Raw genomic sequence first — 27711 nt, forward strand, 5'->3', positions numbered from 1 at the left:
CCGCTCTGAGAAGGCTTAGGGTTCTGCGCGCTGAACCTCACTCTGCTGATGGGGGGGCTTCCTGCGGGCGGGGTGCTCTGAAGCCCACCAGCTGCCCTGGCTTAGGGGTCATGCCAGCTGCAGAGTCCACTTGGTGGCACCTCCTACACCAGCTCTTCTGAGCCTCCTCCTGTTCCTGTGCGGTCCCCTGCTGTAGCAGTCGCCAACAAACACGGTCTTTCCCACGGAGGGAAAACCGGTGACTTTTTGGGAGAAGCAGTGTGGCGACAGCTCTTCGCCATCCTGATGATGGCAGCTTCGGATTGCCGCCGTGCCCTCTTCCTTCGGTGCTTCCTCGTAGAACATCATTCCTGGATCTCACCCCAGCCTTCCCCTCTGCTGACCCTGACCGCTGGGACCCAGACAGTAGCTCGCTGTGATTCCAGAAGCGGCTGGGCAGAATAGAAAGCTGCATTATCCTTTTATCTGTGCACAGCTTTGGGGCATGAATTACACGTACACACATGCTCCTTCTGAAATGGGGACTTTCTGAGAAAAACAGAACTGCGGGAGTTTCACGGTCCAGACTTAGGAGTAGCTGCTGAATACAGACAGTCCTTGGAAAGCTTGGCCGGCATCTGGTCCTGTTCACCAGGCCCCTTCCACCTTGTCTGTTGGGGTTTGGGGAAACACCACCAGATGTCTGCTAACCACCTAGAATGTCCCAGAAGGAGCGATCCCTCAGTTACTAGCTTGGCTGAAGGAGTCAAGGCAAGGAGCCTGTCTAAAGGGATTGTGCCGCACTGCCTGCCTCCAGGTCCTTGCTGCCCGAGACACTTTCTCCTTCTTCGCCTCCATCATCCTTCAAAGCATTTTACAGATTCTTGTGTTTCAGATACCACAAGGAAACAAATGGCAATTCTAGCTTATAACCACTTCCTTTTCAGAGAGGTACGGCTTCCACTCTAGTTTTTGTTACTTACAAGATAGTACAAAAGCCATGCCAAATTAAAATAAAATGTACAAATAGACTTTTTTTTTTAAGTTTTTATTGATTGATTTGACAGAAATCACAAGCAGGCAGAGAGGCAGGCAGAGAGAAGGGGAAACAGGCTCCCTGCTGAGCAGAGAACCCGATGTGGGGCTTGATCCCAGGACCCTGGGATCATGACCTGAGATGAAGGCAGAGGCTTAACCCACTGAGCCACCCAGGCGCCCCTACATACAGAGTTTTAAAATTAGGAATTTATGTAGTTAAAATTTAATTTTGAACTTGTTCTTGCGAGAAATTTTCCCATATGAAAATTAGCTGTCTTGGAGCATCTGGGTGGCTCAGTGGGTAAAGTGTCTGCCTTTGGCTCAGGTCATGATCCCAGGGTCCTGAAATCAAGTCCCACATCTGGCTTCCTGCTCAGTGGGGAGTCCGCTGCTTCCTCTCCCTCTGCTGCTATCCCTGTTAGTGCTCTCTCTCTCTCTGTCAAATAAATAAATAAAATCATAAAAAAAAATAAAGAAAATAGCTTTCTTAATCTGTTTCCTTGTTTTTCCTTTCAGTTGATGGGTATTGAAATTGAAACAAAATATGGAGGAACAGGAGCTTCCTTTTTTTCCTCTATCCTAGCGATAGAGGAATTAGCCAAAGTTGATGCATCTGTGGCCTTGGTATGTGACATCCAGAACACAGTAATTAACAATCTGATTAGAAAATATGGAACAGAAGAACAAAAAGCTACCTATTTGACCAAGCTTGCGACAGAACAAGTGAGTCCACAGGAGTTGTTGAAATGAATCTGATCTCTGTTAAACTTGGGACACCTCCAGCTACAATGTTGACTCTGCAATGTTGACAGCACAGTACCGTTCAGTGTACTCTGCCTCTTATTTCTGTTTGGAAATTCAGAGAATAATCAGCAGACGAAAAAACTTTTTTTTTTTTTTTCTTTTGGCCCCAGTTCTATTTCCTTCATACTTTGGTTGGTGGTTTCATTTACAGTGAGATGTCTAGAAAACTGCAATTACTAGAACGAATTTAATTAAATTTAACATTGAATCTGTGCACTTATATCTTTAAATCTTAGACAAGTAGTAGGGTATATATTAGAAAGTAACACTTTGGAAATATAATTATGATTCTGATAAGTACAGGCTTTTAAAAGTGGCTAAAGCTTTAAATGACACTTGTTTATTTTACTAACGTATTTGTTATGCACAGTACAGACACAGTTAATAACTTAGAATTTTTTCTGCTTGCATATGTAGGTTGGAAGTGTCTGTCTTTCAGAGGCTGGAGCCGGTAGTGATTTATTTGCTTTGAAGACCAGAGCTGATAAAAAGGGAAACTATTACGTCATCAACGGATCAAAGATGTGGATCAGCAATTCCGAATACGCAGGGATCTTCCTGGTGATGGCCAACGTCAACCCTGACCTTGTAAGTTGGAAAGCAGGAGTTCTCCCCCACCCCAGCCTCTTCTCTCGTGGCTCTTTCCTGCCTGCATTTCCTTTTTACAGCTTTGTCTTAAAGTCCTCATTCTCCTCAGTACTGAAAAGTTAGATAACTGACATCTTTTCAGCCTCTTATTTACTGTTCTCCCCGAATATATACAGTTGATGTGATTAGTAACTACACAGAAGTCTGTTTATTCATTGCCACCAAATATGTTATATCAGAAGCTAACCTTTCGTTTTGTAGGATTTCACATTTTCTATTTGAGGATGAATTTAAGTACCTACTTACTACATTCATTTTAAGAATATTTGGTTTAGTTGGAAAATAGGTATATGACAAAAAGGTAAGTACATTTGATTGTCCTTTCTCTGACATAACATTTAATTGAATTAAATTTTGAAATTTGAACATACTTAACAAATGAAGTTTAGAACATGGAATGCTCATGGTCACATGATACTTTAGTGTATCTTAATAATTTTAATAGCCATAATGCTTTCTGGAAAAGTAAAAGAAATTATAGACTTCTTAATTGCAAATCTAGTGTTTTCCAAGTTTCCTAATGCACGTGTTGCAGCTCTGAGTCCATTAATATTAATGCCAAAGTTCAGTTTTAGTTTTCTGTCAACTTTCAACTCTTGGAAACAAGGGATCATACGAGTTAAAGTGTGGCAATAGCATTTTTTTTAATCAGCATTTTGAATCTTCTTTTTAGGGATATAAAGGAATTACCTGCTTCTTAGTAGATCGGGACACTGAAGGCCTTCACATAGGGAAAGCAGAAAACAAAATGGGGATTAGAGCTTCTTCCACGTGCCCATTAACATTTGAAAACGTCAAGGTGGGTATCTTAGAATTTCCAGCAAAAGACTGGCATGAAATAAGCGATGCATGGAACTGTAGATGTGTGAGAAAAGGGTCACCTTATTGAGCACGTGTAGGACGTTCTTAGGTGAGCTCTTGACTAAATGTACTTTTCACAAGAGTTTAGGCAAAGAGGGGAACTTCTCTGCCTAGCAGCTGGCCACAGAGCCAATGCTAAGGATTAATCCCGTTTATACTTTTTAATTTATATGCCTGTGAACCATTTATACTTTATAAACTTGATACTGACTTCAAAGACAGACGTGTGGTGTGGGTCTACCACAGGCCACAAGGTGGGGATGTTGCTCAATGAGCCTGAGAACCCATGAGGCAGCGCCCCACAGTTTAGAGTGGAATCTGTTAAAAGTGAGGGAGAGAAATAAGATGAAATCAGAGGGAGACAAACCATCAGAGACTCCTGGGGCACTTGGGTGGCTCAGTCGTTGAGTGTCTGCGTTTGGCTCAGGTCATGATCTCAGGGTCCTAGGTTCCAGCCCTGCAGCAACGGGCTCCCTGCTCAGCAGGAAGCCTGCTTCTCCCTCTTCCACTCCCCCTGCTTGTGTTCCCTCTCTCGCTGTCTCTCTCTCTCTTTCAAATAAATAAAATCTTAAACAAACAAAAAAAACATCAGAGACTCTTAACTCTAGGGAACAAATGGGGCTGCTGGAGGGGCGAGGGGTAGGGGAATGGGGTGACTGGGGGATGGGCACCAAGGAGGGCATGAAGTGATGGAATGAGCGTGGCTGTTACATGCAACTGATGAATCACTGACCTCCATCTCTGAAACTAATAATTCAGTATATGTTAATTACATTGAATTTTTTTTTCTTTTTAAAGTGAGAAAGAGAAGACTGCTAGAATGTTATGCTTTAGAACTTGGCATGGGTAGAACAGGTTGTGACAGGCTTCTTATCACTCGTATTACAACTTGATCCTTTGGTTCATGAGGGAGCGTGCGCACGCACGGGCTGGCTTTGCAGACGGATGGTCCAGCCTCACTAATTGCCCCAGACTGGCTTCCTTCCTGCCTGCCCTTTCTTTCTCTGTTCTGCCCACTCCCTCTCTTGAGGTTATAAAGCTAAATGGATTGTTTTATTGTTCTCAGTCTACATTATTTTTAATTACGAATAAACATTTTAATCTGTTTCTTCTCTCCTTCCGCCTCTCCCTCATATGCTCTTGCGTGTGTGTGTCTGTGTGCGTGCGCGCTCACCTCAGGTGATTTTTACAGGGATGATAGTGGCAGCAGAAGAAGGGTTGGATACCCTTGATTTAGCCAAGTACTTACATGTTTTGTGTAATTCCCAGTATGTCCTATCTCGCCATAGCATACAGTTAGGAACTGGGGAAAGTGATTATTCATCTGTTATTGATGGATTGTACGAGAGTCCCTTTTTCTAGATCCATTCATTTGTTCAACACGTGCCTGTGCTGGGCACTAGCAGAAGCAATAGCAAACAGCACTGACGTGAGTCCTGTCCTCTCCCAGAGCTTTGTGAGAAGCCGAGGAGGAGACAGAGACTACGGGTAGCCTTGGAGCTCATGAAGTCCTGGGCTAGAGTCCTGTCACACAAATTGGGGATGTTGTGTATATAAACCTGTGTAATCAAAACGAATTATGTAAAATTAAATGTAGAAATAACTGCACATTTTTCCTTTCAGGTTCCAGAAGCCAATATCCTGGGACAAATTGGACAGGGCTATAAGTATGCCATAGGGAGTCTTAATGAAGGCAGAATAGGAGTTGCTGCACAGGTTAGTCACGTTTTAGCCAAACTGCTTGACTCTTCCACAGTGTGGGTCAATTAAAAGGTAGAAAGAAAAAGTGCGAAGGAAGGAAGAGAGTGAGGGAGGGAGGGAGGGAGGGAGGGTAAGAAAAACTGTTGAGTGTTGGAAGCTCGTGAACACAAGATGGCGCCCTTCCCTTCCGTGTGGGGAAGAAATGGCTTCTGACTGGTTTCTTTCATATCCCGCTTGGGTCAATTATGTAATGTCCTGAGAACCAAACAATGGCTCAGTGGTGACGCTTTTTCTGCTTTGAGAATGTTAAGTATTATCCAATACCTGGATCGATAACTTCTCAAATATATTGTAAATTAAATGTGTCTTTGGGAAAAAATCGCCTTTTCAGTTTTTGAAGTTCATTCTAGAAGGAAATTTTTTTAATTAAGAATACCTGATATTCTGTGTAGTGAGGGTCTGTAATCTGTAAAGAATGAAAGATTTGCTGCTTAGCGTTTTGCCTGTGAAAATCAGGCAATCTTGTGTTTGTGGTGCTTGAAATAAAATAGCCATAATTAGACAGATATATACGATGAGAACTATTCCATTTTTTAACCAAATTTGCCCTTTATAATGCACATTACATTGTTCTATGAAGTGAGATCGGTTGCTTTCTTGATTAACACAATTAATAGCATCTGGTTTTATTATAAATGTCATTTTGGGGGCGCCTGGCTGGCTCAGTTGGCGGAGCACGTGATTCTTGATCTTGGAGTTACAAGTTCAAGCCCCACATTGAATGAAGAGGTTACTTAAAAATAAAATCTTTTTTTTTTAATGTCATTTTGTAGAATATATTTGTTTATTTTTAATCACCAAATATCCCGAATTCAAAAACTAACAGCATTTAGATTTTAAAGCCATTGGTATAGTTAGATGTTGTAGTATCCCTCTACATGTTTTTTCTGCTGCTGTTAATTTGCTAACAAAACATCCTAAGATCAAAACTTAACCCATGATTCTCACAAAGCTAGAAAATGAGAGAAATGGCTTATTTTTTCTTTTTAATGTTTTCCTGTGATTCCGTTTCATCAGATACGACATTAAAAACTGTAGGACTAGATCTCCTTGTTCTCAGATATAGAAATAATATAGATCTTCCGGTAGTAAAATACACAGCCTGGGCTTTCATCTGATTACTCCAAGTTATCATATAACCTAATTAAAAGTTAAGGTCAGGTAGTTACCATTTCTTGGTTAACACTGTGGATCCCTTTTAGAGAAAGAGTCACAAATTATAGCAAACTGAAGGTGTCTGTCCTCAAAACTGCAGCCAAAGACCATTTAGTTTTTCGTTATTGATAGTGAAAACGTCTTACAGAGATGGAGAAGCCTATTGTGACTGACAACAGGTCATTTTTAGGATATTATCTGCATGCCATAAACGTTAGTCCTGAGTTTGGTGACCTCATCTTATCTCAGCCCCAAGTGCAGAGGGTTGGTGCCTCACCGAAGTTTGGGTTTTGCGGGGGATGGTGTCCTTTAATCAGTTTTAGTTTGATATTCTGTTCTCCAGGAAATTCAAAACAAAAGGTTGAAGGAAAATGTAATGAACACTAATAAAATATTGATAAGTTTGTGGGCGTTTCCCCCAAAGCTTTCACTGTTTTTTGTTTGTTTGTTTGTTTTTTAAGATTTTTATTTATTTATCAGGGGGGGGGGAGAAAGCGAGCACAGGCAGACAGAATGGCAGGCAGAGGCAGAGGGAGAAGCAGGCTCCCTGCTGAGCAAGGAGCCCGATGTGGGACTCGATCCCAGGACGCTGGGATCATGACCCGAGCAGAAGGCAGCTGCTTAACCAACTGAGCCACCCAGGCGTCCCAACTGTTTTTTTTGTTTGTTTGTTTTGTTTTGTTTCTTAATTCTTTTTCTAAAACCCATATAGTTGACATCATGCGGGACAGTGACTTCATGGCCACCTAGTGTTGGAAGGGAGCAACCATTTCTGAGCTTGAACGGGTCAGTAGGTCGGTTAGCAATGAGACCGTTGAGCTGAGCTTGCCAGCAGGCCTGACTGGTTCCCGTGCATAAGTCCCCGTCTTTACCGGGTGCTCTCAGTGTAACCCTGCAGGAAACCGTTCAGGTCTGAAAACCCTGACACCTCGGCCACTCAGGCCCTCCACTCCAAGCCTTCAGTTCTTAGACACCTCACGTCGCTTTTTTTAATCAAGTTCCCACAGATGGACCTAATGTGTAGCTGGGGTTGGGAAACCCTGTTCTTTTATGTTCTAGTGCCCTTTCCCTGAAGCGTTTATTAATCCTTATAGTATGCAACACGGACAGGAAGATAGAAGGTTAGGAAGTGACCTTCCACACTGGCCTTCTAGAAAGACTAGAGGGAGCTACTCTGTAGTCTTCAAGGCCAGTTGAGAGCGGCATTTCCAGGGCTTGCTTTATGCCTGGAGAAGCAGAGTTTAAATGAAGAGCTCCCTTCGAAGTAACCTCGTGGTAGGAGCAGAGCCAAGCCTGAGACTCACCTCTGCTAGAATTAAATAGACCCACATTTATATGAAACCACTCGAATGATTTCTCGCATCTTCTCCCAGTCCCTGGAAGTTAAGTTCTACAAATGCAGTGGGTGAAGGTACCGCTTGGTGCCTCCAGTTCTTCCCCTGCCCACAATGACTCAATTTGCCTATAAAAGGAATGTATCCCCTGAATAATTAAAAGCATAAACTTAATAACAAAATAAGAAATCCTGCTCTTTTTTTTTGAACAGATGCTGGGACTGGCCCAAGGGTGCTTTGACTACACTATTCCCTACATGAAAGAAAGGATGCAGTTTGGCAAAAGGATATTTGATTTTCAGGTATGTGATTATTAGCCTCTCCGTTCAAGCCGTCCTCTCGAGGTTTCTGTTAATGAAGAGCTGTGCCATAAAGCCTTGGAGGGCGTCCCCTCGGGGCGATCTTAATGGAAGAGGTGGGGAGGAGGAAGGAACAGGTCTCAGGGCGCATACCTGTGAACACCTTGACCTTCTCCAAGGGTAGGACAGTCGTCCTTGAGGCTCACCTGTGGTATGACTCCAGACTTTTTAGTGAGCACTTTACAGTTGACTCCGCACTGCTTCCCAAGTTCTAGGGCATGGGGTCTGCAGTCGGGCACCCAGGGCTCAAATCCCAGCTCTCTCTTACCAGTTGTAGGCCGTGGGCAAGTTACCTCACCCTCTCGGCCCCAACTGCCCCATTTCTAAACTAAAGGTAATGCTAGGGTGACTTGGCCTCAGAGAGGTGTGTGGTGTATGTAGCACGTTGCCTGAGTGGGACGAGTGCTCAGTAAATGGGAAAACTTATTAGGAGCCCTCTGCGGGAACCACACAATAATCCTCCGAAGACTACACTTGGACACTTCTTGAAAGCAGAAGGTACGGTTTGCTGCAGTGAGTCAAATGAGAAGTTCTCAGCCAAGTGCGTTGAAAGAAGCTGGCCTGGTCTAACGATGTGGCTTCTCGGAGCTCCCCAGTTATGGGGGCTGTAGGGGGCCATGGCATCTTCCAGTCCATGTGGAAGCCTGGCCAGATTAGGGAAGGCCCGGAGCCGCAGCTTACTGCGCTTACTCAAGCACTTTACCTAAAAATCCAGAGTAGCTGTTTCACATGTTCGTGAAACCTCCCTGTAGGCAGCTCTAGGCTCCAAGTCCGATTTCTTACTACATTTCTGGCTCTGTTGTGCTGCGTTGTCTTCAGGCGCTGCGATAAGGACTTGACCTTACACAAGCACGCACAGATTGCCTGTGCGTACAGATTCTGGGCACAGTGTGAGTGTACGCGGTCAGTTCAAGGCCTGGAAAGACTGAGCGTGGCAGGCCTGGCCAGGAACCCCCATAGCCCGTGCTGTCCTTGCATCTTAGCCACGGGAAGCAGAAGCCCCTGGAGATTGAGTTCCCAAGGACATCAGGTGTCAAACCATAGGTGTTTCGTCTTGGCTTCTGGTCCTATTTTCATTTAATTATGCTAGAGTACTTTCTCGGAGCCAGCTGCCACAGAGATCGCAAGGAAAGGGACAGAATATGAAGACAGTTTGTGGCAAGCTTTAGATCTCCTTTGTACAGAGAAAACAATGTTTCTGAGTCTGTGGAGTTGGTGAGGGAGGGATACGGCGCCAGGTGAACCGACAGGGGTAATCGTGACCCTTCTAAGATGCTGGGTGTGGGTAATTAAAAGAAAACTGTGAAGCTTCATTTTGATCCTAAAACGGGTTTAAATTGATTATTAAATATAACACATTGTTAAACCTAATTCTGTGATTATTTTTTAAATCTTGACAGTTTTACAGAATTACATGAACTTTGAATGTTTTCTAGATCCGTTTCCTTGTAGATTGCAGATTTTTAAGTATTTCTATGAAATGAAAGCAAATTCCATTTCGGGGGTATATTTTCATCCTGTCAGTGTTCCACATCCAGGCAAGACTTTGAGGATAAGCTATTTTTTCAGACATCATAATTCTCTAACGGGCCCGAATTTCCAGGGGCTCCAACACCAAGTGGCTCACGTTGCCACTCAGCTGGAAGCTGCGAGATTGCTGACGTACAACACTGCCAGGCTTTTAGAAGCTGGAAAGCCGTTCATAAAAGAAGCATCGATGGCCAAATACTATGCATCAGAGGTAAAACAACAAACAACCGAAATCCATAATTCAGCCTTCTTCTCCTCCACTCCCCCATTATGTATGTATGAACCTTTCCACTTAGTATTGATTGAGCATTTGTTTTTCAAGTAAAATAGCATAGACTTTGCGGTTCCTACAACAGAAAAGCAAAATCGCAAGCCTTTCATGGAAAAGTGCTTTAATTCTATGAGGTCTCGGTGTTATCACGGGCTCTTCAGTGGAAACCGAGTCACACAGTTGGGGTAGAACACGCATCACGAGTCCCTCCGTCAGCTCCATCTGAATGTGGTCTCCCTCTCCTGGTGCCTCTGGTTCGGGCAAAGTGAATACCAGGGGAGATCACGCGAAGTAAAAACCCCAGGAAGAGACTGTTCACGTTTTGAGGGAATGCTTTCTGTTGATGCCTCACGCCTTCTCCGGTTAACCCGGTAGATGCTGGCTGGAGATCTTGCCAGGTCACCGAGTGCTAGGTCCCAGCCTCTGTCGCTTGTCTTCGTCACTCCGTAGCTTGGAGTAGTTCCTTAACCGCTCAGCCCCCCAGTTTCAGCTCCCACCTCTGCCTCCCATCTGAGTTCCAGACTAATAGGTCCGGTTTCCACTGGACCCGCCCGCCCCGTTGTACCGGTCAGAGGCCTGAGCCTCCTTGACACCCTCGTCCCCCTCATCCCGGCCTGGAATCCCATCATCCGCTGGAGGATCCGGCCTGGGCATTTCTCGCACTCACAGGTTTCTCCGCCTGTCCGCTGCCCCCTGTTGTCCGAGCCACGGTGTTTCCCGACCAGAGGACCCCGCTCACCTTCCGGCTGTTCCACGGGGCCTCTTGCTTCTTCCTCCAGTCCAGTCTTCCCTTTTCAGAATGTCCAGGAGCCCAGGTCGCCCCCGCTTAACTGTCGTGGCTTCTCACAGCACGTGGAACAATATTTGTATTCAATTCCTGAGGCTTTTAACAAATTAACCAAAAATTTAGTGGCCTAAAGCAATACAGTTGTATTCATCTCGTGGCTCTGGAGTTCCGAAGTCTGAGTTATCACTGGGATAGAATCAAAGTGTCAGCAGAGCTGCCTCTCGGAGGCTCTGGGGAGAATCTGTTTCCTCGCTCTTCCCGCTTCTGGAGGATGCTCGCCTTCTCCCCCTCAACAGCCCCGGCCTCCGCCTTCAAGGCCCTCGGGGTAGCGCGTTCAAATCTGGCTCTGGCTCTCCTGCCTCTCTCTTTCCCTTAAGAGGACCCTTGTGATGCCGATGAGCACACCCAGGCTATCCGGGACCATCTCCCATCTCAAAGCCCTCAACTTAGCACAACTGTGGGCCCCCATGGCCACGTAAGGTGCAAACATTACAGTTTCTGGGGATCAGCATGCAGACGCCTTTGGGGTCCGTTACAGTCTTCAGTCGGCCTGCCATCGTGAGGCCCGCCTGCCTGCCTCTCCAATGTCTTCACAGTTTGCCCTGACCCCCGTGCACGGCCCCCCTCAGGTCCCTGAGGTTGATAAACCCATTTTCCTCTTGAAGCCCTCCCACATGTTCCTCAACTTGAAATGTCCCCTAACTAGTCCTTTGGGGCTCAACAAGCTGTCATTTCCTCACACGTTCCCCCCACCCCTAAATCAACATCAGCTTTCCTAACCGGCTCTTCTATGACCCCGTAGAGTTTACTTGTTTCTGTAATTGTTAGTTGGACGTGTGAGCCAAAAAGGACAGTGACCGGCCACGCCCCCGCCACACTGTGGTTTACCCAGCGGCTGGCAGAGTGTGTGATCGAAAGAAGGCCCTTGATAAATATTTGCTGAATAAACAATGCCTGTTGGCAGCATGTGATTGGGTCTGATCAATACCCTAATTTTCCTAAGAAAATGGGAATTTTGTGAATTAATAGGACAGTTTGCATTAGTTGTATAGGGAAGGAGACTGAAGAGACGATGCTGTCTTACAAGGTCACTTCAGTCCTTCCACTTGCCGGTAGCCGTGAACCCGCATCACTAGAATATTCTGCAGGAGTGTTTATGGTGCATCGGTTTTGTGGTTTCAGCAGGTCCTCTGCCGCTTGGTTTTGGCAGGTGGCGGGCCTCACAACCAGTAAGTGTATCGAGTGGATGGGAGGAGTCGGCTACACCAAAGATTACCCTGTGGAAAAATACTTCCGAGATGCGAAAGTCGGTAAATAGATTTTTTACGTTTCATTTTGTTTTCTTTTATTCGCCTCTGTGGCTGTTGGGGCTGCTGTCTGTGTTTGATTTTCTGCTACTGAAATCTTTGAGCAAAGGCAGTGGAATCTCTTCCATGTCGTGTTTACTGGCTGTCTTCTTCTCTGCGGTTGGTTTTCCTTCCCCCGCATCCTTCCTTCAAGAAAAAGATGGATGTTTATATATTTTAAAACCTCAAGTTGCCTTTTTAAATGAATCCACAGGCCTTTTAGTAAAAGTGCAACAAAATCAGCTGTTGTAATTTTTCTTTTCCTAAACACATTAATACATTTGATGCGTTGAATGCCGATCTTTGAAGCAAAGTTCCAATTCCAGAAGCTTCATGCCTGATCAAGCCTGAGTGTTCTGATGCTCCACTACCAGGTGGGGAGCTCAAAATGAGGGGCTTTCAAAGCTTCCTGTTCCTGAGGGACAGTCCAGGCTTACGTACAGATAGCTGAGGAACAACTTTGGTGTTTCCTACTGATTCTGGAATCAGAATCCAGTTTCCAAATGAATATTAACATGTCGTAGGCAGAATGACTTTGTCATACAGTACCATATTCAAGGGCATGGAGTGTCACTGGGGACAGTTGGGGTGTTCTTTTTAAAAGATTTATTTATTTCATTTCTGAGAGAGAGAGAGAGAGAATGAGCCGGGGAAGGGCAGAGGGAGAAGCAGGCTCCCCGCTGAGCAGGGAGCCTGACACGGGACTCGATCCCAGGACCCTGGGATCAGGACCTGAGCCAAAAGCCAAAAGTTTAACTGAGCCACCCAGGTACCCCAACTGGGGACAATTCTATAGCAATCACAAAGGGGAGATGTGAGAGTGATTTCTTGTACAGACGTGTGGCCATGGGAGCACTAATTGTTCCTTTCACTCCATTTTGTTTAAGGCACAATATATGAAGGAGCTTCAAATATCCAGCTGAACACCATCGCAAAGCACATCGGCGCAGAATACTGACATCCGAGGGAGTGGGTCCTCTCCCCCGTTCGCTGGTAGAACATTCTAAACTATTGTGCCTTGTTGGGGAAGTAAACCTCCACAGCATCGAAGCATTCTGTTTAGGTCCTTAGTCATGATGCTTGGGGTAGACCTTTGCTGTTTGATCTCTTGTTCTGGGCTGCATCACAGAGGCACAGGAAATCATTTTTCAAATTTGGGAAGAAAGGCATCCGTATTTTTCCAGAACTATTTTTAGAGTTGTGTACATATTAATCATTCCAGCTTCAGGGCAGGCAGACGTTTCACTTTGTCAGCATTTGGAAAAATGCATTTGAAGTATTACTTACAGACATGGCTATTTTATATTCCTGTTAAATTTTTATTTTTTAGAATCAGAGAAGATTTTGTCACAGTTGACAATTCTATAGATCAATCCTAAGTTTCTAAAGTAGGTAGCAACTGAAAATGTATTTAGAAAAATCTAAAAAAAAAGTTAAAGTTAAAAAAAGAAAAATCTGAAAGTTCTAGTTCTGAATGTCTGGAAGCGGGTGGAAAATAAGTGTATGGTTCTATAGATCATATGACTGCAGACGTTATTTTAAGAGAGTAAAGCAATATAATTTGTTACTGTAATTGACCTGCATAAAGGATGCATTTCATGATGATTTCAGCAGATCATTTTAAAAACAAGTCTCTTGGGGTACCTGGCTAGCTCAGTTGGTAGAGTAGCACATGACTCATGATCTCAGGGTTGTGAGTTCAAGCCCCGTGTTGGGCATGGAGCCCAGTTTTAAAAAAAAAAAAATTCCAAACAAGTCTATTAGTTTTCAACCATAAAGTTAAAATAGTTTGGTATTGGTATTGTAATCAAAACATATTCAGTATTATAATATTCATTCTTATTGTGCATTATTTTTCAATGTCATTTCTTTCTATATTTGAATTGAATAGTGTTTCCTCAAACTTAATTATTGGGCCTGATCATGAATAGTAATGCAGAAATTGTGTTCTGGTTCAGTGATACTCAAGAGGGAGAAACCTTGTTCCTGTAAAGAAGTATATCAGAATCTTACAAGGAATGAGAGAAGGGGCCTATAGGGTTTGATAAAACATATTTGGTGATATAAGAAATAATATAATAATTTTATATCTGGGAAGGCAAAAATCTATTGTTTCACAGTACAGATTATAGAAAGGCAAAGTTCAACAAAATACTGGCTATACTGTTTCTTCAGTATCGAGGATTCTCAATCAGGAGAAGAGGACCCCGTCCCCCTCCCACCCAGGGTGCATATGCTAAGTCCCCTCCAGGAGGTAGACATTAGAGTGGTTAGAGGTTTGTGTTTTCTGAAAAGGTGACATGGGTTAGAGATGTTGAAAAATGTTTCAAGGCTCACAATCACTACTGTTCAATGGGAAGCATTTTAGTACATAAATGAGAGTATTGTGTTTATTAAGAAAACAACATTTTTAGAGTAATTTTGCTTGGCACAATCATGTTTCTTGAATTGGCTTAATTTCTATAATGCAAAACACATTTAAATATTCAGAATTGGTAAATACAATAGAGAGAGGATTACTTTAAAATATCAGGAAGAAATAAAGACAAATTTAGACCTTGGATCAAAAGAGATAAAGTCTACTTGACTTTCAAATAGGGAGAGGATAGAAACTAATTTATTCAGTCTTTCCAAACAAAAAGACAGTATGGTCTGATAAGGAAAGTAGGGGAGTAGATGAAATGCCCTAAAACAGGACTGGACGTCTTTAATTTCTATGATTATAGTAAAAAGGATGAACTTTACAAATAATGCTATAGAAGCCAACATTAGTAGAAGAAAGTCCCGACGGGCTCCTGTGCAGTCCTAAACGTGAGAAACTACAATATACCTCGTGTTCAAGTTAGCAGTGTTGGAGAAACTCCTGAGTGGACCCAGACCTTGAATTTGTATCTTGTCCTGATAAAATTCTAATGGTGTGTATATATTGTGCATGTTCACAAAATCCAGTTGAAAATTAATTGGGTATTATATTAATGTATCTATCTTCTTTTATTAAAGAATCATCGTGTTATTTTACCTTCTCCCAAAGAGGATGTTGTGGGGTTTCCCCGTAGCTCTTCCCTTACGCAGGGCTTGAACTCATATCAAGACCTGAGCTGAGATCAAGAGTTGGACCCTTGGGGTGCCTGGGTGTCTCAGTTGGTTGGGTGTCTGACTTTTGATCTTGACTTGGGTCATGGTCTCAGAGTCACGAGACCAGGCCGGCGGCAGCCTCAGCTCTCCGTGGAGGGTCTACTGGAGATTCTCTCCCTCTGCCCCTCCCCGCTTCTCTCTCTTTCTCTCTCTCCCAAATAAATAAATCTTTAAAAAAGAGTTGGATGCTTAACCAGCTGAGCCACCCCAGCACCCCCCCTCCCTTACATCTTTTCTTAATAACCATGACTTTGGGGTCTGTAAACTGTCTGTCCCGAGTTAGTGTCTCATGGAGGATGAACATGTTCACCTCTTGAGGGCTGTCGCTTGTCTTTGTTAATTTGAGGGTTGGGCCTCCGTGGTTCTCGGTGACCCAAACACCAAGGAGCCGCTTGGGCTGTATTTGTGTGGGGGAAGCTGGACCCCCCCCAACAGCCAGGTCAGTATTGTTAGAGATTTTACTTATTTTACAACATGAAAGTGACTCAGTGTCAAAGGCTTCAGAGTCAGGGAAAGTTAAACCTAGAAAGACCTTAGAGAACGATCCGGCCAGCTTGCTCATTTTTTTTTTTTTTTAAGATTTTATTTATTTATTTGACAGAGAGAGAGAGAGAGAGATCACAAGTAGGCAGAGAGGTAGACAGAGAGAGAGGAGGAAGCAGGCTCTCCGCCGAGCAGAGAGCCCAATGCAGGGCTCGATCCCAGGACCCTGAGACCATGACCTGAGCTGAAGGCAGAGTTTTAACCCACTGAGCCACCCAGGCGCCCCCAACTCGCTCATTTTGAACAGAAAGGATTCATAGCCCAGAACATTCACCCTCGGTCCTCAAGCGGGGACAAAACAAGACAAGAGTCCAAATGTACTGGCTCCCAGTATAGTGCCCTGCCTTCAATTTAACATCATCTCTATTCGACAAATTTTGGATTTCAGTCTTGTTAAACTTCAGTATTCTTGGTGAATTATTTTAGGTTTAACTGATAAAGAGTTAACATTTTGAAAGTATTGCCATTGATCGCTGTCATTATTCATATATATTAATCACCTGCCAATCACCTTGCTGATATACTTCCGCTGATCTTTCATAAATTGAAAGTTTCGTTTTCGTGGTATGTATCAAGCAGGCTATTCAGTATTACAAAATCAGAATTCTGTGGAGAATAAAAAAAAATATAGCACTTGTTAACTGGAGGGTTTTGCTGCTCTGATGAAACAAAACTGTTAAGCATACAGATGAAGTCACAAAATAAGGTCGTCTTCCTGTGAAATACAGAACACCTGTGTTTCCCAAGCTGCGATCTTGCGTCTCGTGTAAGCCACTTTCGTTTGTTTTCTGAGAAAGGGTCTTCCAATGGAGGCCAAGTTTAATTTCTGAAGCTAAAGAAAAGTTTGCCAGAGGACCCTTTTGTTTATTTATTTATTTATTTTTGCTAAAGCTGCTCTCCAGTAGAGAGGTCCCGTCTTCTGACATTTATGCCTACGCTTTCTGGGACTGCTTTTGGAAACTTTGTATTGTTGTGCCTGGTACTCGGTGATATACCTTAGCCTCACGCCATCGGAGGCTTCAGCTTGTCTGTTCCCTGTTATTTCCTACATTAGTTTGGAAATCTAAATGTCAGTCCATTTCTTCCTTTGTCACTCAAGGGCACGTGTCAAGCATTCATGGCCTCCGGGGGTCTCAAGTGTCACACTGAGCTGAGAAAGACTGGATAGTTACTGGAACGTGTGCTCATCCCTGGTGTCGTCTTTCTGTTCTCATTAGTGTGTCCTCACACAGAGATTGAATAGGAAAGGACCAAGGTCAACCCCATGCATAAGTATTTCTTCAGATCCTTTAGAAGGGTGACGCTGAGTGCCAACATCCCTTGGGCTCTCATCAGCCATTACTCTACACTCTTGGCACGTGCGGTAGGCTTTCCTGTTAGCCCATTTGACAGACCAGGAGGCTGAGGTGTGGGGAGCTTAAATAAGATGCTGGCTGGCTCATGACAGATGATGCAGACTTGGGCAGCCTGGCCGATGAGGTTCTCTTCAAACGGAGAAGCTAGCTGGGAAGAGGGGTGTGAGACGACCCAGCAGGGGTGGTGGGAGCCCGCGTGTCCTGGGAGAAGGACTGGGAGTGGGATGGGCAGGGCGAGGGAGAGATGCAACCGGAAGGGGAGCAAAGTACTGAAAAGGGCACTAAAGCAACGCCAGAAGATGCCCCCCTCCAGAGCGACCTGGAAGTTACCGTGAGGAAGGAAGGACAGAGCAGGACAAGAAGCTGCGTGGGCGGGCGGAGGGCACTGTGGTTTGTACCCAGAGCCACCGCGTCCCGGAGCAAAGTTGACTGGACAGAGCTTAGTGGTAAGTAGGAAACAAAATAAGGTAGGCCGGCATAGCGGTGCTTATGGGTATGAATGGGTTAAACTCACCTATGAGAAATGAAAGATGTCAGGATGGGACCAAAGGAAAATGTAAATCCTAGCAGCGCGCAGTTAGAAACCCCAAAAACAGCAGCACCGGAGAGTTGGAAGGATGGGGCAGAGGTGGGACCGGCCTGGAGGAGGAGCGGCACAGCGCTAAAGGCACGCGCAGGTGGCCGTAAAGGGTAGCCGCAAGCCCACCAGCAGATCTCACCAGGAAGGCACCGTAGTCGTGAACTTGATGTCTAACAACATAACTGGGAACGATATAGAGCAAAACAAATAGAAATACGATGAAAAACATTGACAAAGCCATCATCACGGCACGGACTCGGGAGTCAGCAAACCTGGTAGACGGTAAGCGGGGATCCAGAGGGCGCGGATGGCGTGATTAACAGGTTTGAGGTCTGCGGGGAGAACATTCTTTTCAAATGCAAATGAATGGCCCTGTCGGATTTGCCACAAAGGACATTCTACAGATTCCAAAAAAGAAAAAATACAAAATTTTATAGGCAACACACCCACCATACCCAGTGAGAAGTAAATACATGGCAAAAAGGTAGAATACAAAAGAGCTAACCGTAACTTTAAATAACTTTGGTTAATTCAATATACAGAAATAGAGATGATAGATTGCAGACAGCGGTATGAGAAGCCCCGCTGTCTTGGTCCCTACTTGGTCAGACAAGAAGGAATGTCACGGACTTTAGAGCTGCAGGGTTGATAGTAACGGAAAGTTAGAGATGCTTAAGAGAATAAGTAAATGATAGAACTACACACTCTACATCCCATGTGGCAGTTTAGAAGAATGAGGTCCATATACTGAGTTGAAATCTTCACCCAATGTATCGTTAAAAAAAAAAAAAATCGAATATTTGTGCTCAGCGGTACAGATCTATTTCTGTAAAGCCAAGCGCGTATAGAAATTTTTATCATAAACTCAGGAAGTGTAATGGCCACATCGATCACTGCATTGAGGGCCTTTAGGGCCAGTGCTAGGGGTCAAGCAGCACTGCCCTTGAGGTCATTGGGGTCACCTCTACTGCTGGAATTTTTATAATGAGGATATAATAGGACTTGCATAATTGCTATTGAATAAATATAAGCATACTATTTATAATAATTAAGAGCATTAAAAAAATATAAGCGTATTTCAATGTGTCATTGAAAATAAAACAAAACCTACCTGTGCGGTTGCTGAAATTTTTCCCTTTTGTACATCATTTGACATTTTACTGATTTTTCTGCTTTTCTCAACTAGCCACAGCCAAGTAGGCCACTCCGTCCTGCCACGCAGGACCCTGGACTGATGGACAGAGAACCAAAAGGGGTCTGAAACCTAGTCCCTTGAAGGGTTGGCCTCCGTGGGTAAATCACACAGACCCCGTGTGGACAGCTGTCCTGCACGGGCCTTGTGTGTCTTGCTCCGCTGAGCAGGACTTTCTCGGAGGGCTTCTGGCATTCAGGTACAGACTGGGCCGTCGACACTAGCCTGGGTATTAGTATCTGGTCTTTTTGTCGTAATTTGATTTTATGGGATTTGACCTGAGGTCTCCAAACATAATAGTTACAACCTGCAAACGAGAAGAATTTTTTCCATGTGAAATGGTCTATCCATCCATACGTAACACCCTCAGCTTTGCCTCTTGCCCACAAAATATTTACTGTCCGGCCCTTAGGAAAAAGTTTCCCGGGCCCTGATTAAGTTACTGCCTCTTAAATCAGATTCTGCGAAGGTCAGTCAGTAGAGTCCCCCAAGGAACTTGGGTCCTTCACTCCATTTCGTTCGTAGCCTGTCTGGCCCGATGGGCTCCCTCCTTCCAGCTACAACAGTGTTCATGTCTCCCATCCTTAAACACTCGTAAGTCCCTCTGGGCCACTGCCCCACGGCGCGGCCGGGTCGCCACCCGCGGCCACCTCTCCTCTCAGGGTGCACTCCTTTCCTCTCTTCTTAAGTGCCGTTCAGTTTTGTCAGTGCACTACCCAGTGCTCTCAAGAGTTCTCTTTCTGGGGCACCTGGGTGGCTCCGTCGATTAAGTGCCTGACTCTTGCTTTCCGCTCAGGTCATGATCTCAGGGTTGTGAGATGGAGCCCCACGTTGGGCTCCCTGCTCAGCGTGGAGTCTGCTTGAGCTTCTCTTTCTCTCTCTGCCCCTCCCATTGTGTGTGCTCTCTCTGTCTCTGTCTCATAATAAATAAAATCTTTTTAAAAAAGCTTTCTTTTTACCTTTATTGGTGACCTCTAATATCCATTCCAAACTATTGTTTTAGACACCCCTCTTCCATCTCAGGCTCTCTGCTTCCTTTGCTTTTTGGACAGAACACCAACTTTGGGGAGAGTGGAACAGACCCTTCAGGGGCATTTTGCCCTCCACACCCAGCACCAAGTCAGCTGAGACCCTGATCTACCAGTCAGATTAAGGGGCCTGGAATCTGCCTGTTTCAGAATCCCTTGGGGGATTTTTCCTTGCACACTCAAAGTTGAGTGTTACACTGATTCCGGCCCCAGAGTCAATGTTCCTTTGCAACTTCCCAGCACCCCAGTGTAGCAGGACCAGCTGATGAATCTCCGGAACTTTCTAAACACCCACCTGCTTAGGACAGAGAAGCAGAAGGCAGAGCGGGCAGGGCACCTTCCCCTTCGTCCTCCTGAGTTCAGAGGTGACGAGCTCATTACAGATTACCCATTCTCTCTCCTAATGTGCAATTGAGAAGCCATGCACCAGCTGTTTTCCTAGTTCCGTGGAACCAAAAGCAATTTAGGTCAATGTGTTCATCACAATTCTCCCACCCCAAAATAGGAGGCTCGGTGAGGCTTGCTTTAATGAAATTTTACCTTTATTAGTAAGAGAGTTAATGAGGAAACTACTGATAAATTACCTTAGATTCAAGGCTTTAAATCTAATAATTTTTCCTAGAGAGAAATGGATTTTTTTTCCCTCTCAGAGATGTAAACTAACAATAAAGAAATTCCAGAGTTGTAAGGTTTTGCCCCTTTGGAGGGTCTAGGAACCCGGAGGGGCTACGTCTGGTTGAGCAGCTGGCCTTCTGAGTCTTGCTTCATTTTGCGCCTGGTCATGTAACAGAGCCCTGTCGCAGTATGAGGTAAGTACGGGTCCTTCACACATTCGTCCTCCATCTGATCAACCGCAGTGATTTTCCAAGTAGACAAAGGCTAAGGATATGCTTATTGACTGCCACTGAGCTGATTTGAGGTGTATTTCATACTAAAGAGCATTTTTGAGACTGAGACAACCCTGTGCTTACCCAGTGGGCAAGTCTTGGGAATTACTCAGATTGAAATATACCAGTGTAAAAACAGTTGCCAGATATAGAAAGTTGTGTTTTTTCGTGTTGCCTTTTTTTTTTTTTTTTAAACATTACATGGAAATTTAGGCTTCATTCATCTGGTCATGTTCTTGCAAGACGGGTCATCGCTAGGTGTGGACATTTGTTCTGTCTTTGGGTTAATACACTTCTCCCCTCAGGTGACCCCAAGTTTATAGAGATGTTTGCCTCATTCCAGCTGATTTTTTGGTCTGAAATTTGTACTGGGCCTCAGCAATTCAGGGCAATTTTCCAGAAGAACAAAAATTTCAAAAAAGTTTGCTTTGTCACCTCTAATAGTTTAGATGATGAAAAACCGGAATCTAAATCAGAGACTGAAGCTATCACGGGCAGCCCCCTGGGGGAAGGAATTGCACATTATTATCACAAAAGCCAGAATATTCCACAAGCATCTTTTAAAAGGAGGATCACTTGAAAGAAAAACTTCTACTTCCTTGTTAATGTCCAGCAGAAGAACGTGCCCTCAGGGTGGGCTCGTTGGTTGGGTGGTTTGTTTTAAGGCTCTTATGTTACTTCTCTCAAGACTCATTTATGTTCTTCTGGAATTGTCCGAGGCCCTTAACGTCTAACAGTTTTTGGCCCCTATTCCTCTGGTATTTTGGTGGTATTTTGCCACTACCTCAGTCTGTGGGTTTCCCCTCTAAGACCCCATGGCAAGTTCAGCAAGCCCTACTTGGTTAGTTTACATCTACAAGAGGGAAAAAAATCAATTTCACTCTAAGAAAAATTATTAGATTTAAAATACTGAATTTAAGGTAATCTATCAGCAATTTCTTCATTAACTCTCTTGGTAATAAAGGTAAGATTTCAGGACTTCTCAGCATCTCTGCAAATGCCCTCTGAAGGGTGAGCAGACGAGTCCTTAGCGTTCATGGGCCTGGAACTAGCCTACAGTTAGAAGCCCACCTGTGGTCTTACTGCATTGGTCAATAATTAACATTTCTAACTAATGAAGGGGGAAATTGCAGGGATTTCCTTCTCCTCACATGGATCCGCTGAAACTATTTTTCATCTACATTTTCATTGTTCTGATTGGTAATTAAATCTTCATTAAAGAATATATAAGGGGCTCCTGGCTGGCTCAGTTGGTAGAGCACGTGACTTTTGATCTCGGGGTTTTGAGTTCGAGCCCCATGTTGGGTGAAGAGATTACTTAAAAATTCTCACGTTGGGTGGAGACACTACTTAAAATCTTTAAAAAAACAAAAAAGAATGTGTAATGTCCTGTTTGTGCTCCCCTGATATTATGAGTTTTAAACACTTAAGTGGACCACCTCAATGGAGATGTTCTATTTCTCATTTCTTCCTAGCTTTTGTGTTGTCTCACATTTATGTTTTTATGTTCTATTCCTACTATGATCTTGTAGGTACTCAGGACACAGGATTTTTTTTTAAATAATTTTTTATTCACAGTGTGCAAAAGTGGAATGTATTTTCATAAATGCAAATAAAAATTAATGCAAAATTTTAAAATTATTTTTATCTGTCTTCGAAAGTTATTTTTAAAGTATTTAAAGTCATTAATACAAAAAGGCAAAATATAATTCCAACTATAAAACTTCAATTTTAATTTTTGAAATTTTAATTATTAAATACTTTTTATTACAAAAAACCATTCACAGTTCTAGCTTCCGATTGCCGTCAGCTGATGTAACACATTGGTGTCACGGGCCGTGCCTGTTCCATCTAGAGCTACATAAAGTTAAGAGTCATGTGAATTATTAATATTGCATAACATCAGCCACCATGGAGAACTTTTGGAAAACATGCCAGTTCATGGAAAGTTCTGAAACTGCCCATTGGAACACAGAGGGACCAGAAAGGAGAAGGTCTCTGCTCTGGGAGATGACCATTGGCTTTGCCAAGAATGTATTGTGCTCTTGTTATCTGCGAGGAAGGCTTTGACAAGCTAGTGAATTTGTCTTTGTCCCAAGCAAATCGTTCTTATCGCCAAAGCAGTATCTGAGAAGTGGCTTTCGGTTGTGGGGATAAAAGGGAGCCCAACTCTTAAGAGCAAGCAAGGTGGCAGCCTGAGGCACTACCCAGAGATACTGAGTGTGGGGCTAGCAGAGGAGCAGCACAGGCAGAGGGAAGGCCTCCAACAGTCTAGGCCCTAGGGAAGCACCATGGCCCCAGGCAGGGTCCAAGGGAGACTGCAGGCAATGATCTGCACATTTGCAGCCGTGCTGAGTTCATGAGGGTGCTGGGCACCGGGAGACCAAAGGATGACTGAGTGCCTCTTATCAGTGAAGAAAAGAAGTGGAGAGATGGTCAAAATAAGTTCGCAGAATTAAAAGTCAGGTGGTTTGTGAGGTCTTCTGAAATTAGGAGATGCATTTTTTTTTCCCCCGGGTGAGAGAAACTTTGAGGATAGCCAGGGACAGAAAGGAGACACTAGAACCCTGAAAAGCTTTGGTGGAATCACCTAATTTGGAATAAGAGTAAGAGAACATTTCCCATCTGATATGTGTCCTCCTAAATTCGTATATTGAAATCCTAACCCACAAAGCGAGAGTGTTGGAGGTGTGGCCTTTGAGGGGTGGGGATGAATGGGATTAGTGCCCTTGTAAGTGGGACCCCCCAGAGTGAGCCCTGCCCATTCGGGCCATGTGAGGGCACAGCAGTAAGGTCACCCTCCTCTGTGTGCAGCCATCAGAAAGCACGAAATCTTGACATTTGCAATGACTTGGATGGAACTAGAGGACATTATGCTAAGTGAAATAAGTCAGAAAAAAATACCATATGACTTCACTCATATGTGGAATTTAGGAAACAAAACATGAGTATAAGGGAAGGGAAGGAAAAATAAAATAAGATGAAAACAGAGAAGGAGGCAAACCCTAAGAGATGCTGAGGGGAGGGGTGGGGGATGGGGTAAGTGGGGGATAGGCATTAAGGAGGCACTTGGTGTGATATGCAACTGATGAATCACTAAATTTTACCCCTCAAACTAGTCTACAGTTCATGATAACTGAATTGACTGTAAATAAATTTTTTTTAATCTGACGGTGCCATGATGATATGGGACTTCCCAGCCTCCAGAACTTCGAGAAATAAATGCTGCTTCTAAGACACCTCCCCTGCCCCAGCCTCCAAAGAGGCTGAGACCAGGTGCCAACAAAACGGGTCTGTGGGGTGGATGGCCAGGTAGGAAGCATGAGCTGGTCAGTGCCTTTTCTTTTTCGTTTCTTTTAGAAGGGGAATGAGACTGGGTTGGGGAAGGGAGGCAGAGTTGGGGGGTAGAGAGAATCTTAAGCAAGCTCCACACCCAGCACAGGGCCAGATGTGGGGCTTGATCTCATGACCCCGAGATCATGACCTGAGCCGAAATCCAGAGTCAGATGCGTAGAGGACTGAGCCAACCCTGGTGCCCCAGTTAGCTCTTTTTCTTAAAAGAGTAGCAGCTTAGTGAATTTTTCTCCTTTCTTTTATGCATTGTTTCCATTCAAGGGCTGGGGGGGAGGGTCCCCCTGGGAATTGCTGGAGGTGCTAAAACAGCCAGATGGAGACAATGGTATTTGCCCACACTCCCTTCTTGGGGTTTGTACTTGGTTGATAAACCATGTGGACGAAGTAGGTGTGAGCCTTGTCTCGGTTATGTCACATAGCTTGAAAGCCCAGGACTCAGGGTGACTTGACTCAGCAGCTTAGCAAGGTCAACGGGCCCAGGTTCTTCCCATCTCTGGGCTCTGCCATCCTTCCATGGACATCATCCTCAGGCTGGTACCTGGCTTGCTGCAGCAGCTGGAGGTCTTGACAATCAACACAATCATGTCCCAGGGAAGAAGAATGTCTTAGAATCAGTGGAAGCAGATGGCCTCTACTGACTACTCACACCCTCCTGGCCAGTGTTGGGGTCTCATGCCCACTCCAAAATCATCCCTGGAAAGAAGGAGGGATTACCTCTAGGTCAACAACCCCCTTCCAAGAAAGGTCTGCTTCCTTAGGTCTATGGCTACTAGAGGAAGGATAGTTGCTGGAATAAAACCTAGGTCTGCTTGGAAGAAAACAGGGAGTCAATACTGGCTTAGGGCATCTACGTCCCAGGCTGCTGTAACAAAATATCATAAACTGTGGCTAGAAACAACAGCAATGCATTCTCTCACGGTTCTGGAAGCCACAGTCTGAAATGAAGGTGTTGGCAGGATCATACTCCTTCTGGAGGCTCTACAAGAGGATCCGTCCTTTCCTCGTCTAGCTTCTGGTGGCTGCCAGCCGCCCTTAGGTTCCTTGGCTTGTGGCAGCGCAGCTCCAACCTTAGCCTCATCGTCACCCGACCATCTTCCTTCCAAGAGAATGTCTGTGTCCAGATTTCCTTCCTCTTCTAAGGACACCGGTCCTACTGGATTTGGGCCCACCCTAATTCAGTATGACCTCATCGTGAAGAAATCTCTCCTCTCTCTCTGCCTGCCTCTCTGCCTACTTGTGATCTCTGTCAAGTAAATAAATAAAATCTTAAAAAAAAAAAAAAGAAATCTGCAAAGATGGTGTTTCTTAGGAAGGTCACATTCATAGGCTCTTGGTGGACATGGATTTGGGGAGACACTGTTCAAACCAGTGCGTGTGGTAACCAGCCATGCCCACCCCTGAAAGAAGACCTCTCTGTGTCAGGGCGCTCTGTGAGGACTAATGCATGGTTCAAAAATGACTCCTTTACAGTGACTCTGTTTACTGCAAATGTGGTCCTCAGAGTGGCCTGTGGAAGCCCGGTCACCCCCAGCCTCCTTCACAGGCTCTACCTCCAAAACAATCTTCATCTGCGTGTCTTCCCGTCTCTCCCAGGGCTTTAGTCCAGTCCAGGGTGGGCCCTCCGTCTGGGAACAGCGCTTCCTAACTAGCTCTCTGCTTCCTCTCTCCCCCATATCCAATCCATTTTCTATCTGTCAGCCTGAGACATTCTCTTAAATGGAAGTTGGAGTAGATCTTTCCTCTTCGATGATTTTTCTAGAATTGTGCTGTCCAATATGCTAGCTACTGGCCACATGTAGTTACTTAAATTTAAATTAGTTTAACATAAAGAAAATTTAAAATTCGATACCTCAGTGGCACTAGCCATGTTCCAAGCTCTCATGGGCCATGTTTGGCTAATGACTCCCACAGTGGGCCGCCTGGATACAGAGCATTTTCCAATCCAGTTGGTCTGGGCTGATCTAGAAGACGCAGCAGCCACTCCCTCAAAAGAGCATGTGAAGGGCGTCCGGGTGGTACAGTCAGCTGATATCCGAATCTTGGTTTCAGCTCAGATGATGATTTTGGGGGTCGGGAATTCGAGACCCGCATATCAGACTGCGCTCAGTGGGGAGTCTGTTGGAGATTCTCTCCCTCGCCCTCGGCCCTTCCCCCCACCCACCCCTGCTCACGTGAGCTCTCGCTCTTAAATAAATAAATAAATAATCCTTTGGGCAAAAAAACAAGAACTGATGCCCAGAGCGCCTGACTAGCCTGACTAAGCAAACATTATTGTTCTTTGAGACCTTTTGGCTTTGAAGCAGTACGCCAAGATTAATTTTTGGAGCTTTTTTTTTTTTTTTAAGTATTTTCTCCTTTCTCTTCTCCCTGTTCAAGTAGGCTCTATGCTCCTTGCCTCACACAAGGCTGGTAGCAGCACTTCCTGACTTCTGTTTCTGTTTTCAGTGGAAACGGAGTTTGAAGGCCAAGGGAAACCTAAGTCCGATGTGGAGAAGGCTTGAGGAGAAATAAATTTGCCTCAAACTAAAGGACACCTTCCAAGGTTGGGAGACGAGAGAGGTCTTCATGCTTCACACATCGCCATGTGTGCCAGAGGAGAAGGTGTAGGGGACAGGAGGAGACCGCATCCCAGGCACAGCCCTCTGACCTTGATCTCAGGCATGTCCCAGACAAAGCAGAGAAGCCAACCAAGAAAGTGCCTGGGGCCAGGAGAGGAGACCTCTGTGTCGTGGAGGTGGGCAGTGCCAGAGAGGACAGAAGCACTGTGGAGCTGCGGGAAACTCCAGAACCCAAACAGAACCCCTGGGAGACCCCCCCCCCCAACACGTGCCATGGAGTTGCTGGGCCGGCCGGGGCTCAGAGCTGACGTCACACTGACTGCAGGTGCACAGGGTGTGGGGCGTGAGTTTGCCTTGTGCAGACCTGGAGCTGGAGGCCAGATGTGCTCAGGATTGGGGGACCATGGGTCCCAGTTTCCCCAGACAGTTCCAGTTTACGCCTGTTGTGTCAGAATAATTATCAACAAGGCCATCTTTCACTTTCAAAAGGGCCTCCCAGATGGGCAATAAATTACAAGGTCACAAACCTAAGTACCTCATATTCCAACTTCAGAAAACCACCAGAAGGACCGGCTACCTCCTCACAGGCCTTGGGGAGGCTCCAGTCCCATAAGCCATCGTCAGTGTGAGGGAGGCACAGGCTGAGGGGGGTGGAGAGGGTGCTTACCTCCCCAAAGCCAAGGTGCAGGGTCCATACCAGGAAGGCAGCCTGGCATTTTGTTCACAGCTAAATGCATTACTTGGTCCGTGGAGTGTTGATTTTTCACCCAAGAGCAGGAGGGAAGAAAACAGGGAACAATGGCGCCATGAGAGAACCCCTCCCCCGCCCCCCAAGAGAGCCAGGACCACCCTACCTTAAGTTCCTTGGTTCCAAAAACTGAAGGCAGATGGGTTCTGTGTGTGCCTGAGAGCTGGTTCCGGTGGTAGATGAGACTGTGTCCCACCTTCTTCCTGGAATCTTTTATCCTGAGGACAAAAAGGTATGCACAGAAAAGGAAAACATACAGCCCGCCTTAAAATGTGGCCACATCGGCGGAGACCCCCTGCCCGCCCCTGGGGCCCAGAAAGCAAGTCCCATGGATAGCAGGACTGGTAACCTGTGCACAGAGAAGGAACTAGCACAGTAAGGGTGATGAGGGACTGCACCCCAGCGGCCATGCGAGGAGGCAGAGTGGTCTTTGTTCTTCCTCTTCTTTCCCCGACACC

At 45.0% G+C, this 27711-nt stretch overlaps 1 protein-coding gene across 2 annotated transcripts in view; it reads left to right on the top strand.

Annotated features, from left to right (window-relative positions):
* The window catches only part of ACADSB (acyl-CoA dehydrogenase short/branched chain), a 40801-nt gene extending 24609 nt beyond the window's left edge, over window positions 1-16192 (top strand). The window contains exons 4-11 of one of the 2 annotated variants that reach the window (XM_082722725.1): window positions 1534-1740; window positions 2239-2409; window positions 3143-3268; window positions 4954-5046; window positions 7793-7882; window positions 9543-9680; window positions 11738-11837; window positions 12761-16192. In XM_082722725.1, the coding sequence (XP_082578851.1) occupies window positions 1534-1740; window positions 2239-2409; window positions 3143-3268; window positions 4954-5046; window positions 7793-7882; window positions 9543-9680; window positions 11738-11837; window positions 12761-12831 (996 nt within the window). In that variant the 3' untranslated portion in view covers window positions 12832-16192. The remainder of the gene's footprint in view (window positions 1-1533; window positions 1741-2238; window positions 2410-3142; window positions 3269-4953; window positions 5047-7792; window positions 7883-9542; window positions 9681-11737; window positions 11838-12760) is intronic. The other variant, XM_082722724.1, reaches the window with a different exon arrangement.
* The last annotated feature ends 11519 nt before the right edge of the window (window positions 16193-27711 follow it).

This window comes from Mustela nivalis (assembly GCF_964662115.1).
Source record: "Mustela nivalis genome assembly, chromosome: 2".
Lineage (NCBI taxonomy): Eukaryota > Metazoa > Chordata > Mammalia > Carnivora > Mustelidae > Mustela > Mustela nivalis.